We start from the raw sequence: 15,616 nt of genomic DNA, 5'->3' as shown, positions 1-15,616 counted from the left end.
GGCATGTGCGAGAACAGTAATAGAAGGTTCTCTGGTGCGGTGAAAGCCTCCCCGGCTGACCTGGCGATTCTCTTGTCTAATCAGTGCAGCCAGCAACTTTGAGCAGCAGAGACAACACTGGGTCCCAGCAGCACACAGAAACACTGCTGCCGTGAGCCAGGCCCGCATCTCCACGGGAAAGCACACCCGCCCCTGCTGTTTCCCCTGTATCAGTGACTGTATCAGTCAATTCTGTGCCCTGTTCACAGGCGCCCTCAGGGTCCTAGATGCTGCTCACACACTACAAGGGACCTGCTAAATCTGCCTTGTCTGATTCTGGGCTGGGTTTGGGAGAGAAAACACTTTCAAGAGAGGCTGTGAATTTATTCCTCGTCAGCAGTTCAAGTGAAGGGAAACTCCCAAGGGCCATCGCCCACAGGGTCTCCAAATGCTTAATTTTCACATGTTCAGAAAGACTCTCCCTTATTAAAAAAAAAAAAAAATCAGACAAGCTCAGAATACAGACAAATGAGTGCCACCTCCATAGAAATGATCAGCTATCCAGCCTGGATACACTCATCCTATCAAAGGCCTGTCCTCATTTCTCTGTCCCCCAGTGGCCTCGTGCACAGTAAGCGCTTCTGAATGCGCCCCGCAAACAAGTCCCCCCCAAGGGGCCCGCAGGAAGGTGAAAATGAGCGGTACCCGTCGTATCCAACTTGCGGTCTCCAGGGTCCGCTCCCGCCGGGTCCGGGATCGCTGGAGGAGGACTGGTTGCTGGGTGAACTTCTGAAAGGTTGACTAGAATCAGTAACCGGGCCCTGAGGGGTCTGTGGGCTGCCAACATCCTGACCTGGCTTGTTTTGTTTTACAAATGAATTCATTTTTCAGTAATGAAGAAAAGGAGAAACAGGCATCGCAATCGTGGACAAATACACTAAGAACTGGTGATGCCATGAGATTTCAGGTGGTTTACGGTTGGTAATTTATTATAAGAAAGAGATGTGGCAGAAACAAGGCTTCGCCATCTAAAGATTTAAAGCACAGCTAATGACGCCAGTGAAACACGCGGAACCCCTAAGAACACAGAACTATGAAAACATCACTACTGCTTGGTCTGTGAAACTTAATGCAAGGCACGTTGTGGTTCTATATTTAAAATCCATACAGAGAGAAAACCCTAAATTTGGCAAAGCCATTTATTTCCACGCATCGATTGAATGCCATCCTATTTATTTCAGACACACAAAAATGAATGATACTCGTGAGAATGCACTTGATGAAGATGTGCTCGCCAACTTTCCCTGTTGTTATTAGAACCCTTCCTTATAATTTACTAAATTCTATGTTAATAAGGGACGTTCTGCAGACCCCTTCCCTTCCAGATGTCACCCTTTCCACCTGGGCTATGTACTATGTGCATTTCTCTGAATATGGGAAGTTTATCAACTCAGCAGACCTTTGAGAAGGGAGAGCGAGAGCCCAGATGACTTAGTGTCAAGTTAAAGTAACACCGTTCCTGCACTCTTTCGTAGAATGGAGGAAGCAGAGGAAGACCACATGTTTTCATCTTAGCAATGATTATTAATACCTATATAGGCTTCCTACGTGCCAGGAATGGTTCTAAGCAGTTTACCTCTCTTGATCGACTCAATCGTCCTAATGCCCGGTGGAGGTCTCTATTATTGCTAAATTGATATTTCAGACGAGGAAACTGGAGACTGGGAGAGGCTGAGTAACAGGCCAAGGTGATGACCCGCCAAGCAAACAGCCTGGCCCAGCGTCTGCTTACAGCATACGCTCTATTAGACGAGAGCCTGACAAGACATTTGGAGGAAACTCATGGTGTCTCCATGGCCCGTAAGTTATGCGAAAGTTAAAACAAAAGGAGTAGGAATCAACAACCACAACAAAACAAATTTACTACGTTGTTCACTTAAAACTACCTTTGCGAATTACGTAAACCCCGAAATTCTCACCAGCTTCTAATGCTGTTGGATTTAACTTTTAAACGAGTGCATTCTCTCAGGGAAAAACTTAATTTAAAACTCAACTCCCTTTGCTTAAAATGGGAGAGAAAAACAAAGAGATGCTAATGATCCCAGGACCTCTGAAAATACTACGCCCACGAGGGTGATGGGATTTCATCACTGATTTTGCAGCTTTGTTTTCTTTATACTCATACCCTTCATATTTATCTAGAGGCTCCTGCAAAATGGTTTCTCAGATATCTTTCCCGAGATGGTTTGGAGAGCGAGTTGACAGGAGGATCGCGGTGGAGAGGGATGGCCGTGGCCCTGGGGGGCAGCGTCCGTGGGGAGGACCTGCATGCCATCAGCATAATCGCTGGGCCAGGACCCCAAGCACCCCAGCATCTGGGGCCCGCCCGGCCACCCTTCCTGCCCACTTGGTCAGAACAAGCTAACTCAGAAATGATTAAGCCACAAAAAAGTCCCCCTGACCCTCTGAAGTTCTAGCTGCAAGAGCTTCCCAAGGGCTGCCCTTGAGGAAACGGTACCAGCCTTACCTGGTGCCGTCGGGCAGCTTCCGGTCAAAGGAGGTGCTGCGTGGGAGCAGCGGCTGGCACTGCAGCCTGTCAGGCGTGCCGGGCACCGGGGAGGCCCTGGGCAGGGGCTGCAGGGCGGGCGTGGGCACTCGGTGCCACGTGGTGTTCCTCCGGAAGGGGGTCTTGTACTCACAGGGGGTGCCCTCGCTGTCGAGCTTGTACTCCACCATGGGGATCCGGCAGAGCTCCGAACACCCTCTGTGGAGCCAAGAAGAGATGGTCGGGGGGTGCCCAGCGCTGAGCCCTCAGCACCGTCACTCGCAACCGCGCACGTGCTTCTGGGGGCGCACAGACAGCGACGAGAGCCATCACCCTCAGGAGCAGCCCTGGCGACGGTGGCCTTGTCTGTTCATCCGCCAGCACGGGTCAGGAGGAGCCAGTCTCACGCCTGTGGCTCTGATTAGCCTACAGATACACCTGTCAGGTGTTTCATTCATAGGCTCTGTCTCTCCAGGTAGTCTGCAAACTTCGTGGACAGACTGCCATATACCTTTAACCACTTTGCATACACTGAATCATCTGCATTGAACATGGGTGATAAATAAACTTTCATCGATTAAAAACGCCTCATATATAATCTGAACGGATATTTGAAAGTACAGTTATATCATCGGGAATCAGAGTCACATGTTATACCAAGTCTGAGAAAAGTGAAAAACAAACTTAGCAAAAGCTGTCACAGTCAAGGGAAAAGCCTGAGTGTCCATCCTGTCAAAGTCACGTGTGGTCTTAGTTACACGGCCACTCCCACGGGTTCTCACAAGCTCATCTCCTGCGGGCTCAAATGATCAGTCAGGGATGTAAGACCCTTTAGCCTGAAAAATGTGATCTCAGGCATCCCTCAAGTTACACCGTGCACATAGTACTACTGACTTGACCAAAGGGACCTGCAAAGCCAATTGGTGCTGTTTGGCCAGGACACAGGGAGACTCGGTAAGTCTCAAATTTGAGTGTCAAGGTAAATTATCCCAAGTTACCACATGAATGAAGCCATGCCTCTCCCTAGACGTTCCGGAGTCAGCAGAAAAACTTTCTCATATTCACTCTAAGAAATCGATTAGGGCAATAAGGTATCGCTCTTTAAACAGGAGACTTCCATCCTCAAGATGGTGGAGTAAAACTTTTCAGAATCATTACAAAAGAACAAAGAGAACAAAAAACAAAAACAAAGTGGACCATCAACAAAACTTGGAGACACCAAAACACAGTATATAAAGATGGAAGGCAATATCAAGACTGGAAAATCTATAGAGAAGGACAGTAGATAAGCTGTCACCTAGGATTGGGGATGGGAATAGAGAGTGTCTCTAAATCAGAACAAGGTTTCTTTTTCAGATGATTAGGATTTTCTAAAATTGGAATGGGGTGATGGTTGCACAACTCTGAAAATATTCTAAAAATGGGTAAATGCTATGGTGTTAATTAGATTTTAATAAATATGATGAATTTAAAAAAGAAAGAAAAAAGATGGAAGGCAAATGGGAGAACGTCAATGGTGGAGCAGAGAAAGGCAAACCCAAGCGTGTGCAGAGGGAAAGACAAAGAGAAACACGACCATCCCCTTGCACACTTGAACAGGTGTAGGAACAGAGATGCCACAGAGAGCGGAAGGGGAAGGGAAGGAGTGAGCAGAGAAAAGTGTGACCCTGGGGTCCAGGCAGCACTGGGCCCCGTCTGGCAATACCCACCCCCGCCTCTAGAGGGCAGGAGCAACGGTCTCGAGATCCCATCCTGAAAGGAGGGACTCAAGGTCACGAGGTACCCAGAAGAGAACAGCTGAAAACAAAAGGTGAAGTAAAAGGTTCACTAGAAACGAGACCCCGAGTTGCTCCTCCTTCCTCCAAACCCAGCTTCAGGGTCACGCCTCAAAGAACAGGGATCTTTCTCCAGAGTAAAGACAAGCAGGTGTATGCCACCTGATCACCCTGCCATGAGGCTCACCACCCTCAGAGAAAGAGAAGGAACTTTTGAAATTTAAAAAGAGGATGGCTAAAATTCAAAATAAAAAATCCAGTTAAGACAGGTGGAAGGTAAACTGAGGAACTCTCCCAAAACGTTACAGGAGAGCAAATGCAAGAAAATTCAAGTTCAATCCCAGAAGTCTAACATCCACCTAACAGAGAAAGAGAAGAGAGAGAAAATAGTGGGAAGAAATGATTAAGAAATAATACAAGAAAATTTCCAGAAATAGAAGATAGGTAAAACCAGATTTGACGGTCTCTAGTAGAATGAATGAAAAAAAGGTCCGTATCAAGACGTATTATTGTGGAATTCAGAGTCCTGGGTTAAAGCAGAGACCCTAAGTGTCAGGTGCAGGGCCCACACAAAGGCCTGGGTCACTGAATGGTCCATTCTTCTCAACAGCAATGCTGGGTGAAAAGTTCTCACCTGTCAAATCAACAGTACTTGGAGCTTGGGACAGAGAGAAGGGATAGAAACCAAAAACAATGCTCTGCTTTTTGACTTGGGAAACCAAATGGATGGTGGTGCCACCCTTTGAGAATAGAAGAAATGAACTGAATAAAGCATCCTAAGGAGATACGTATGCCTGTTACACAGAATGGGGCAGGGATTATCTCTTTACCAGTAAACTTGACTTCCTATCTTTTATTTTAACTCTCCTTCCCCCAAAGCAAAATTCACCTCTCTTTATCTAAGCAAGTTTAAATTACTCTTGATTTACTGAATGTGCTAAGTTACTGGTCAAATTTAATAAGTCGAGATTTACATTGGATTGCATTTTTTTAAATAAAATGCCAAGACGCTACAATTTTTTGCTCACGGACTTATATTGTTTCCAAGTGTTTTTCTATTTAACTAGATACCACATCCCCTGGGACTACTGACTCATGCATATGGCCAATGACGTAATCAGACATCATAAAGGTGGGATATTAGTATACATCAAAACGTCAAGAAAACCGACTCTTGTAATCCCCCGGAACCGATGTTGTAAGCAAGTCACTGGATGTTCAGGTGAACCTCAGGCTTCGGTGTCTCAAAGGCTGAAGCTGTCTGAATCGTCCAAGTCAAGGAATCTCTAACAGAGACCAACCAAAGTGACAGGTCCCGGAGTTATGTTTTGAATGAAAGGCACGTGAACCGTGAATCCTAGGGACTAAAGGGCACCTTGCATTTCCAGTGTTTGTTTGGGTTCCCAGTTGATTGGGTTTGGTTTAAAAAGAAAGAATGAGGGGTTTCCCTGGTGGCGCAGTGGTTAAGAATCTGCCTGCCAACGCAGGGGACAGGGGTTCGAGCCCTGGTCTGGGAAGATCCCACATGCTGCGGAGCAACTGGGCCCGTGTGCCACAACTACTGTGCCTGCGCTCTAGAGCCCGCGAGCCACAACTACTGACGCCCGCACGCCTAGAGCCCGTGCTCTGCAATAAGAGAAGCCACCGCAATGAGAAGCCCACACACCACACACCACACGCCTAGAGCCCGTGCTCTGCAATAAGAGAAGCCACTGCAATGAGAAGCCCACACACCACAAAAGTAGCCCCCGCGTAGGAACGAAGACCCAACGCGGCCAAAAATAAAAATAACTAAAACAAATAAATTTATTTAAAAACTTAAAAAATAAAAAAAATTAAAAGAAAGAATGAGAAAAGAGAAGACAGATGGCTGGGTAGTACGGTGTCTTTAATTCATGCTCATAGATTGTAGTCTTCAGTAAGATGCTGTAATTTAGCTTCAATCTCGGATGAAAAAAATGTTATATAAATGCATAATCATGACTAATATTTTAGAGACTGCTGACAAAAACTTGTGCCATGCATTAGGTTGAAGAGAGAATCAGGGGTGAATATTTCATTTCCAACCTCTTGCACAAGGTCATATGTAAATGATCTTTTAATACTAAACATGGGCATTCGTTTGCCCTAATAAAAATCAGCTTATAGAATATCTTTATTTTAAATTCAAAATTAATTCTGTTATGACACTTTTACAGTAACTACTCTTACAAAAGAGATTTTTGCTTTGTTTACTTCTATGACCAAGACATCCAATAAACACCACTAATTATAACATATCATCAAACCTAGTCAAACTCAGCTCTGCTCCAGAAGTATGAGGAAGTCCTTGAAGGAGACATATGGAAATTCAACTAATTTTTAGGGAAATGGGAAGAGGTGTAGAATAAGAATTACAAATCAGTCTGCAGAGGCGCTCACGCTGCAGCAGGGGCCAGGAACTGCACCTGCCCGTGAGCACTCTTCTCTCTCCCCCTTGGGGGGCCGGAGCACAGGACGCCAGGCAAGATCTCAGCTCATCTGAGTATCCAACCTGGCACTTCTGTGAAGGGCACACGGCACACATTTCTGGGAAGTAAAGGCCAATTCAAACCCAAACTGACCAGGTGCAAAGAAGACCCAGCACAAGAAGTCATTCCCGAACGAGTGAGCTGCTAATCTTGTGTGCAACTGAACCATTTTTTGAAGAAAAGACTTAGGTCTTTTGCTTTCCCGCATTCGTGTAGAAATCCAGACCTCACTGATAAACGTGCTCCATCTCCTTTCAACATACCAAATCGAGTCAATGGATGTGAGTGGCATTTCTAGCCTCTGGCACCGTTTTTATGGTGTTCTTGCCAAAAGGAGGCACTCAAAGACTTAGCTAAGGCTGGGGGATCACTAACGTGTGGGCAGTGACACGACTTCCTCTTTGCTCAATAACAAACATCATCTACTTACGCTCCAGATTACCATGCTAGGTAGAGATCAATACAAACTCAGCTTCGGGGATCAAAATAAACGTAATTTTTAACATTGCTTGTCTAGCCAGTAACTTTTCTGAAGCTAATAATCTCTCTCAGTCGTCTATCCTGGAAGGGAAAACATTCTGGAGACCAAGAACATCATAAAAAACGTGCCGGTTAAAAATGTGACACTACAAAACTGTAAGAATAACAAGTGGTTCCGTGAGTTGCAGCCCTCAGAGGATCTTACGTTTGACTGCTTTGATCTGACAAACAATCCCGTTGTCCTTCTAAACCTGGCACTGTGGGCTCCGCAGGATGGCTTATTCCTGTACGAGAGACACTCAGTGACTTCCTCACATCCACACGCATCTGTGTTCTCCTCTGCTTCCGGAAGCTCCCGAGACCAGGGTTTCCCACCTGTAGATTTCGAGTCTGTGGCTGCTTCCACATCCCAGCTTCTGGGCACGGCCAGCGCAAAGGTGGTGTCCTCTCTATTCACAGCTAACAGGCACCCACGCTCACTGCCCAGCACTGTAGCTACAGACGCACAACTTCAGAGACACCAGCAAAGGTCCCCAAGATGGCATCATTCCTTTCAAATGACACCTCCAGTTTCCCAGAAGCACCCTCCATTCAGCATCAATAAATGGGCTCTTGAAGCAGAATCACTGCTGGCCAGGTTGCGGACTCAGTTCTTTAAAGGAGCCATTCAACCTCAGCAGCCTGACCATCAGGACCATCACTGTCTGAGCCCAGCCAAGCTGCAGAGTGTTCTCTATTCACTCCCAGCAGGAACTCTCTATAGCAATCAAACTGTTCTCCACTGAAGAGAGAAGTCTATGCCCTGGGCTCAAAACCCAGACCTGTCAATGTGTAGCTCAGAAATGGGACAATCTCTTTGGACCCACGTTTCTCCTCCTGCAAGCGGAATAGTGACAGCAGAGGGTGTGTCGAGATTAAATTATACGAAGTATGCAAGCTTCCTAAAGCAACAGCTTCAAGGAAAGAAGTTAGTTTCAAACGGATACTATTAATTTTTGCTTCTATAGAGACAGTCAATATAAAACAGCAAAAGGCCCATACACTTTCCTGAAAGTTCTTTCTAGATAATATATATTTATAGAATTCTAGAATTGTAAAGTTTAACTTGATGTAACAATCGGAAGTGCAGAAAAGTTTAGAGCTGTAAAATTCCCTTCGTGTACATTCACCTGTAGAACAAAGCATCATCCTGTTACTTTCTTCTTTCATCTTATATCAAAGTAGGACCCGTGACTTTCAAAAACGAAGAAAGGGGAAATGTCCTAGGGATAATAAATAGGGATAAATACTTTTGAAGAGTAACAACAACAATAACAACAACAACAAAAAATCCCCAAACCTAGAGAACTGAGAAAGTTTAAAGGAACGAGACGTATTCTTTCTGTTCAAAAAAGTTGAATAAATTAGCAGGACGTCGAGTGGGTAAACCATGGGCCCACAGCACAGCTTAATCATGTAATTACAACTTGCATTTACTCTGAAATTGCCTGTTGGTTTCACTTTGTTTGGTGGCATCACAGCGAACCTTCACCTGAACCCACTAATCTAGTGATGACGTCTTCCAACATATTGCGATGTTATCCGTTACTTCTAACCCACACTTCCCTTGTATGACACTTTACAGGTTTCCACCTACACTACACCATTTCAATTTCACAAAAATGTCTGAGGCAGTACAAAGGACGTGTCCAATTTTCAGAAGGCTCAGAGACTTTGGAAAGGTGAGACAGCTTTTACCCTGGAACCGGGAAGCTGACTCCTAGCTCGGTACTCTTTCCAAAACACATGCCCATCTCCTTAGGAAACTACCAAAGAACAGTTAATGAGGCCCACATCCTGTCCGTTTCCACTAGGACCTGAAGGGGTCTTTGGAAACAAAGGCAGATAGATCCCCTCAAACGAACTACCTGCTTCTTTTATATTATGCACTTTGTCAAAGAGCCCTCGTAGCCCTAGGGATTGAAGTAATCACCGATATTTTAATCATTTTAATGTCTGTTATGCTAATAGCCTGCTAACAGCTAAAAGACTCTTTCCAAATTATCCAACAAGGTGACAGGGATAATTGGGGCTCATTCACTCGAATCACAAACTCTTTCTGCTGCATAAAAAAATTAAACGCTTCCAATAGGGAGATAACTTACTGTAAAGGTAAGGGCAGTGTCATATCTGAAATAGGCACTAAATGAAATATTAATTCACTTTTCTACCAATTTCCTTAATTTAAGATAAAAAAAGACACCTAGACTACAGATAGTAAAAGAGACATCTAGACCAGAAACCCACTTGACCAAGCCCTTTGAATAAAGGTCTTTGAATTGAAAAGGTGCGTGCCTATTACACGGGAAGTGAGGCTGGCTGCTACTGAATAATTCATCAGCTTCCAGGCCTTTCCTTCTCACCAGACACGGGGTGGGATGTGTCTTCACCCTCTGCACCCCAGTACCTAACACAGCGTTCGACTTAAAACAGGGCCAAACAGTTCTTTGTGAAGCCAACCACTACCCTTTTTTTTTTTTTCCTTAGAAAGTTTGTTGAGGAAAAACATTCTATTACATTATATACTTCACAGTTCAACAGAGGACTCAACAGCTATGTGTCGCCTGATTTCTGATGAATATATTTCCACGAGAGCGCATATTCACTGGCTGTCCATCACCACTGCGCAGTGTCACTAGTCAAGCATGAGACAGTTACTTGCCTAAGGGACAGAAAGCTCGTGCTTTACTGTCCCCCTTCGCATCCTGGTCACTGTGTCAATGTCACAACATCTCAAACTGCCAAAAAAGCAGAGGCACTAAGGTGTAGATGACTGACGGCAGAGGGTGGGAGTGTTTTCAGCACTGACATACTTATTCTCCAGATATAAGCTCTTGCTCTAGTTTGAGAAAGCCATTTTTAAGTAGCAAAAATATAAATGGGAAGTCCTGTACTTTAGAATGCCACACAGACAAAAAGGAGCCCACGGATGTAAAGATTATGCCTGTCCTTTCCATTTTTAACAGCCCTGGTGCCCAGCAGCTTCTGGCACAAACTACTGCCGAGTGAAGGAATGAATGAAAGAAGTGAATGCACAGTAAACGTAAGGCAACCTACCTTACGTTCGTTCTGTAACTCCATGTTTATATTCTAGGAGGGATAACATAATTCAAACATTATATTGGAGGACTGGGCAGAGGACACAGAATTGTGACCGTGCTTCAGGTTACTTTGGGAACCTCAAGTTCCGTATTTTTTTCACAGTTCACATTAAAATTCATAACTTGAGGGCCCATGAGACAATACCAGATGGAACTGATTTTTCTTATCTATACACATAAATTGGAACCCTAATCTAAAACCTCAGTTTAATCCAGATTACAACACACTATCTATCATCTATCTATCTATCTATCTATCTATCTATCTATCTATCTATCTATCAATCAACTGCTAATCTGACAAAATTGAGTTTTCCTTCCCATTTCTATTTCCACGTCCCCCTCTGCGTACTTTGGGGAGTTGGAACGGTCACGGCAACTGGCAGCCAAACAGAAGACAAGAACATACAGCTTCAATTTTATAGAATGATCAGAGAACAACAATTTAAAGCCATGATAACATGAGATAATTTCCACTGTTTTGCATTATATAGAAAAATATGCCTTGGATAGTATGTCAACAAAGTATGAAAAATCACACAAAACAGATGCACCACAGCATGGAATTTCATTTCCATTTTTATTGGACATATTTACTAAATCACTCACATTGTACAAGAACTCATGCATAACTCTGATGAGTTGCTATTTCCTTTATATCAGCCTTTTAAGTCGATGTGCTTTCCTTAAAATGACACTGATAAAATGTCAGTCACCTTGGAAGGCTAGGGGCTGGGGCCATGCCCTGCCTTGCAAAACCAAGGAATGCTTAATTAAGAGTCTTGAAAACTGTTCTTCATCTTTGCCATGGACACTGTCTGCTTGGGAAATGTCCTTGCTCCCTTTCAAACCTCATTTCCATTTGAAGAGTGCTATTCCCTAACTGCTTCTGGCCACTCATTCCCAATCTCTACGCAGCCTCTCCCGGATCCATTGCCAGCACGAGATCAGTTAATAAGCATTCCCAAAGGGAACCTTCCCTGCTTGGTCTTCTCTGGGACTCCACAAGGAAAATAAAATATGGCTCTGCTTTCCTTTCAAGCCAAGAGACAGCTGAGCTATCATCACTCTGAGGCTTGAGAATGGGACTTCAAAACGCGGGGTGCCTTTTGATTCCACATAAATACTTCCCCAGCTAAAGACTTCATTTAATCCAGCAGCTTCTGAGTCGTAAGCAAACACCTTCTGACCTGCGGACAACTAGGAGTGAGTCTATTAAACGACAGGCCTCTCCCACTGCTGACAGGAGCAGATGGGCTCCGAGGAGAATTACCTCCCCCTGATATCCTGCAGGACAAAAAAAAGCTGATAATGGAAAAAATGAATTGAAGCATTTTTCGCTCTTTTATTCACAATGTTTACGAAGACTGAAATATCTTGTAATTCATTAACTTGGCCATTTTGCTAGTCCTCATGGCTATTATATTAAAGACAACTTAAAAGGAAGAATTACATACACACGTCCATTAAATGAATGTTTTCTTTTGGCTGCCTCCCTGACAAGGCCTAAGAGCCAATTTGTGAAAGATGGGGTCCTTTTCCACGCCACAAATCAAATGTGTAGTTTTACCTGGAGGAATCTCTTTGTGTATTTTGCTGTAGGAGTAATGGTACTAAGTGATATTTCCTTTAAAAGGTTTGGACATTACCAACAAGGACCCACTGTATAGCACAGGGAACTTAATAGTCTGTAATAACCTACATGGGAAAAGAATATGAAAAAGAATGGATATACATATATGCATAACTGAATCACTTTGCTGTACACCTGAAACTAATACAACATTGTAAATCAACTATACTCCAATATAAAATAAAAATTAAAAAAAAGTTTGTATTTTAATTTTCAAAATGAGCAAAGTGCTGCTCATTTCTTCTTTTACACCCTCCTCTACAATTTCTTTAAAAAATCTAATAATGCAGAAGGCTAAACTTGCTTAGAGTGGGGAGGAAACGTAAAACGGCGTTTCACATAAAAGACCCCGAAAAGCCAAAACAATCTTGAGAAAGAAAGACGGAGATGAAAGAATCAGGCTCCCGGACTTCAGACTATACTACAAAGCTACAGTAATCAAGACAGCATGGTACTGGCACAAAAACAGAAATATAGATCAATGGAACAGGATAGAAAGCCTAGAGATAAACCCGCACATATGCTTACCTTATCTTTGATAAAGGAGGCAAGAGTATACAATGGAGAAAAGACAGCCTCTTCAATAAGTGGTGCTGGGAAAACTGGACAGCTACATGTAAAAGAATGAAATTACAACACTTCCTAACACAATACACAAAAATAAACTCAAAATGGATTGAAGACCTAAATGTAAGGCCAGACACTGTAAAACTCTTGGAGGAAAACATAGGCAGAACACTCTATGACATAAATCACAGCAAGATCCTTTTTGGCCCACCTCCCAGAGAAATGGAAATAAAAACAAAAATAAACAAATGGGACCTAATGAAACTTAAAAGCTTTTGCACAGCAAAGGAAACCATAAACAAGACGAAAAGACAACCCTCAGAGTGGGAGAAAATATTTGCAAGTGAAGCAACGGACAAAGGATTAATCTCCAAAATATACAAGCAGCTCATGCAGCTCAATATCAAAAAAACAAACGACCCAATCCAAAAATGGGCAGAAGACCTAAACAGACATTTCTCCAAAGAAGATATACAGATTGCCAACAAACACGTGAAAAGATGCTCAACATCACTAATCATTAGAGAAATGCAAATCAAAACTACAATGAGGTATCACCTCACACCAGTCAGAATGGCCATCATCAAAAAACCTACAAACAATAAATGCTGGAGAGGGTGTGGAGAAAAGGGAACCCTCTTGCACTGTTGGTGGGAATGTAAATTGATACAGCCACTATGGAGAACAGTATGGAGGTTCCTTAAAAAACTAAAAATAGAACTACCATATGAACCAGCAATCCCACCACTGGGCATATACCCTGAGAAAACCATCATTCAAAAAGAGACATGTACCACAATGTTCATTGCAGCACTATGTACAATAGCCAGGTCATGGAAGGAACCTAAGTGTCCATCGACAGATGAATGGATAAAGAAAATGTGGCACATATACACAAGGAATATTACTCAGCCATAAAAAGAAATGAAATTGAGTTATTTGTAGTGAGGTGGATGGACCTAGAGTCTGTCATACAGAGTGAAGTAAGTCAGAAAGAGAAAAACAAATACCGTATGCTAACATATATATATAGAATCTAAAAAAAGAAAAGTTTCTGATGAACCTAGGGGCAGGACAGGAATAAAGACACAGATGTAAAGAATGGACTTGAGGACACGGGGAGGGGGAAGGGTAAGCTGGGACGAAGTGAGAAGAGTGGCACGGACATATATACACTACCAAATGTAAGACAGATAGCTAGTGGGAAGCAGCTGCATGACATGGGGAGATCAGCTCGGTGCTTTGTGACCACCTAGAGGGGTGGGATAGGGAGAGTGGGAGGGAGACGCAATAGGGAGGAGATATGGGGATATATGTATACACATAGCTGATTCACTTTGTTATACAGCAGAAACTAACACAACACTGTAAAGCAATTATACTCCAATAAAGATGTTGAAAATAACGAAACAAAACAAAAAAAATGACATTTCACACTCAACATCACAGTCTAAAGCAAACGGCTGTCACTGCACGGATGACTTCCTGTGTGTGATGCGAGGCTGCCGGACAGCAGCGAGCGCTTTTATCCGGGTGCTCAGAGAGTCGCAGGCAGAACCAGGATCCAAAACTAACAAAAATGTGGGTTTGCAAATTTACAAATTCAAATTCTCAGAAAATTGGAAGGCTGAATTGAAAGCATTTCAAATGATACATGCTAGGCTTAAAAGCTTCCTGGCTTCTGGAAATGTGGGTGACAGGCAGGCCAATTCTGGAGTGTTTACTACCAGGCGATCAGCTAGTTCTAATCCTGGCTAAGGTTAAAAATATAGAAGACGGTTATTCCAGATTGAACGGGAGAAAAATCTGCATCTTCAGGGAATGACATTAAGGATACTCTGAGGAGACAAAGGCAAAATCTCTAATTATCTTGAATAGCTTCAATAAGAGAATTTGCACTTAAAACAAAGAAAGAATTAATTATGTGCAGACCAAAGCAGATAACATGCCCTTGGATAAAAAAAATAACAGGCGGGACTTTTAAATGGTAGTTTTTGTTTGTTTATTTGCTTTAGCTGAAAAACAATTCCGTATTCCTTAGGAGATTCTATTTTTCTAAATCATATGTTTTAAATATCAAATATAATGATAACTTTAACATTTTTATTAAGCAGATCTCTTGAAAGCTTCAAAGAAATGTCTTATTGAGCAACAGGAGACCAAAACTAAAAATAGGAGAGAAATGTTGTTTGTTAATTTTGGGAGAACATGGTAACAGTTTTGTCTAATTCTATAGAAGTAAGCAACCTCTAAAACAGATGAAAAGACTTGATTCTCACCACAAAATTTACAAACCTATAACTCTAGCCAATGAAGAAAGAAATTTATCTTATGGAAAAATTTCTAATAACTGGTTTAAAATTTATTTTAAAAGACTAACACAAAATTATTTTAGTTTCAAAGTTTAAAGGATTTGTTTTCTGTTATTTCCAAGACTCATTTTTAAGAAAGTGATTTTTGTCTCTGATTTTCTTGTACGCATACCACCATGAGTGATTCATGGGATTTTTGGGGAGCAAATGGGTTTAATGGGACAGAATCCTCCAAGGCAACAAGAAACACCTTGGGTATTTCCTGTGACATGCGGCTACTACTCTCAAGAGGAATTTCAGCTCATTAACTTTTATTCTGTAAACTTACTGCGCAGATAGAGGAAACAAGACCATAGAAAGTTAAGCAGGAGGCAAATGGTAAGATAACCAACAGAGACACACTTTTGCAAAATTTTGCACATTAACCAGAGAGGAAGGTGGTATACTATTGGTTTGTTTTCTAAAAAAGACCATGGTTTAGAGCTCCTCTATCCAATATGACAGCCACGAGCCAGATGTGGCTAACTGAATCTTAATTCGTTCGTTAAAATGAAAACTCCTTTTCCTCAGTCACACTAGCCACATTTCAAATGTGTGCTACCCATGTGGCTGGTGGCCACTGTTTGGATGGTACAGATATGGAACATGTCATCAGAGAAAGTGCGACTGGACGGT

At 42.8% G+C, this 15,616-nt stretch overlaps 1 protein-coding gene across 1 annotated transcript in view; it reads right to left on the bottom strand.

Annotated features, from left to right (window-relative positions):
- Positions 1-15,616, bottom strand: part of SIPA1L2 (signal induced proliferation associated 1 like 2) — a 222,484-nt gene that overhangs the window by 35,608 nt on the left and 171,260 nt on the right. Inside the window, exons 10-11 of the mRNA XM_082424966.1 lie at positions 2,507-2,743; positions 565-768 (exon numbers count right to left, since the gene is read on the bottom strand). Coding sequence (XP_082281092.1) covers positions 565-768; positions 2,507-2,743 — 441 coding nt within the window. The remainder of the gene's footprint in view (positions 1-564; positions 769-2,506; positions 2,744-15,616) is intronic.

This window comes from Balaenoptera physalus (genome assembly GCF_965194825.1).
Source record: "Balaenoptera physalus genome assembly, chromosome: 14".
Taxonomy (NCBI): Eukaryota; Metazoa; Chordata; class Mammalia; order Artiodactyla; family Balaenopteridae; genus Balaenoptera; species Balaenoptera physalus.
This window is presented reverse-complemented; position numbering and strand designations above follow the sequence as displayed.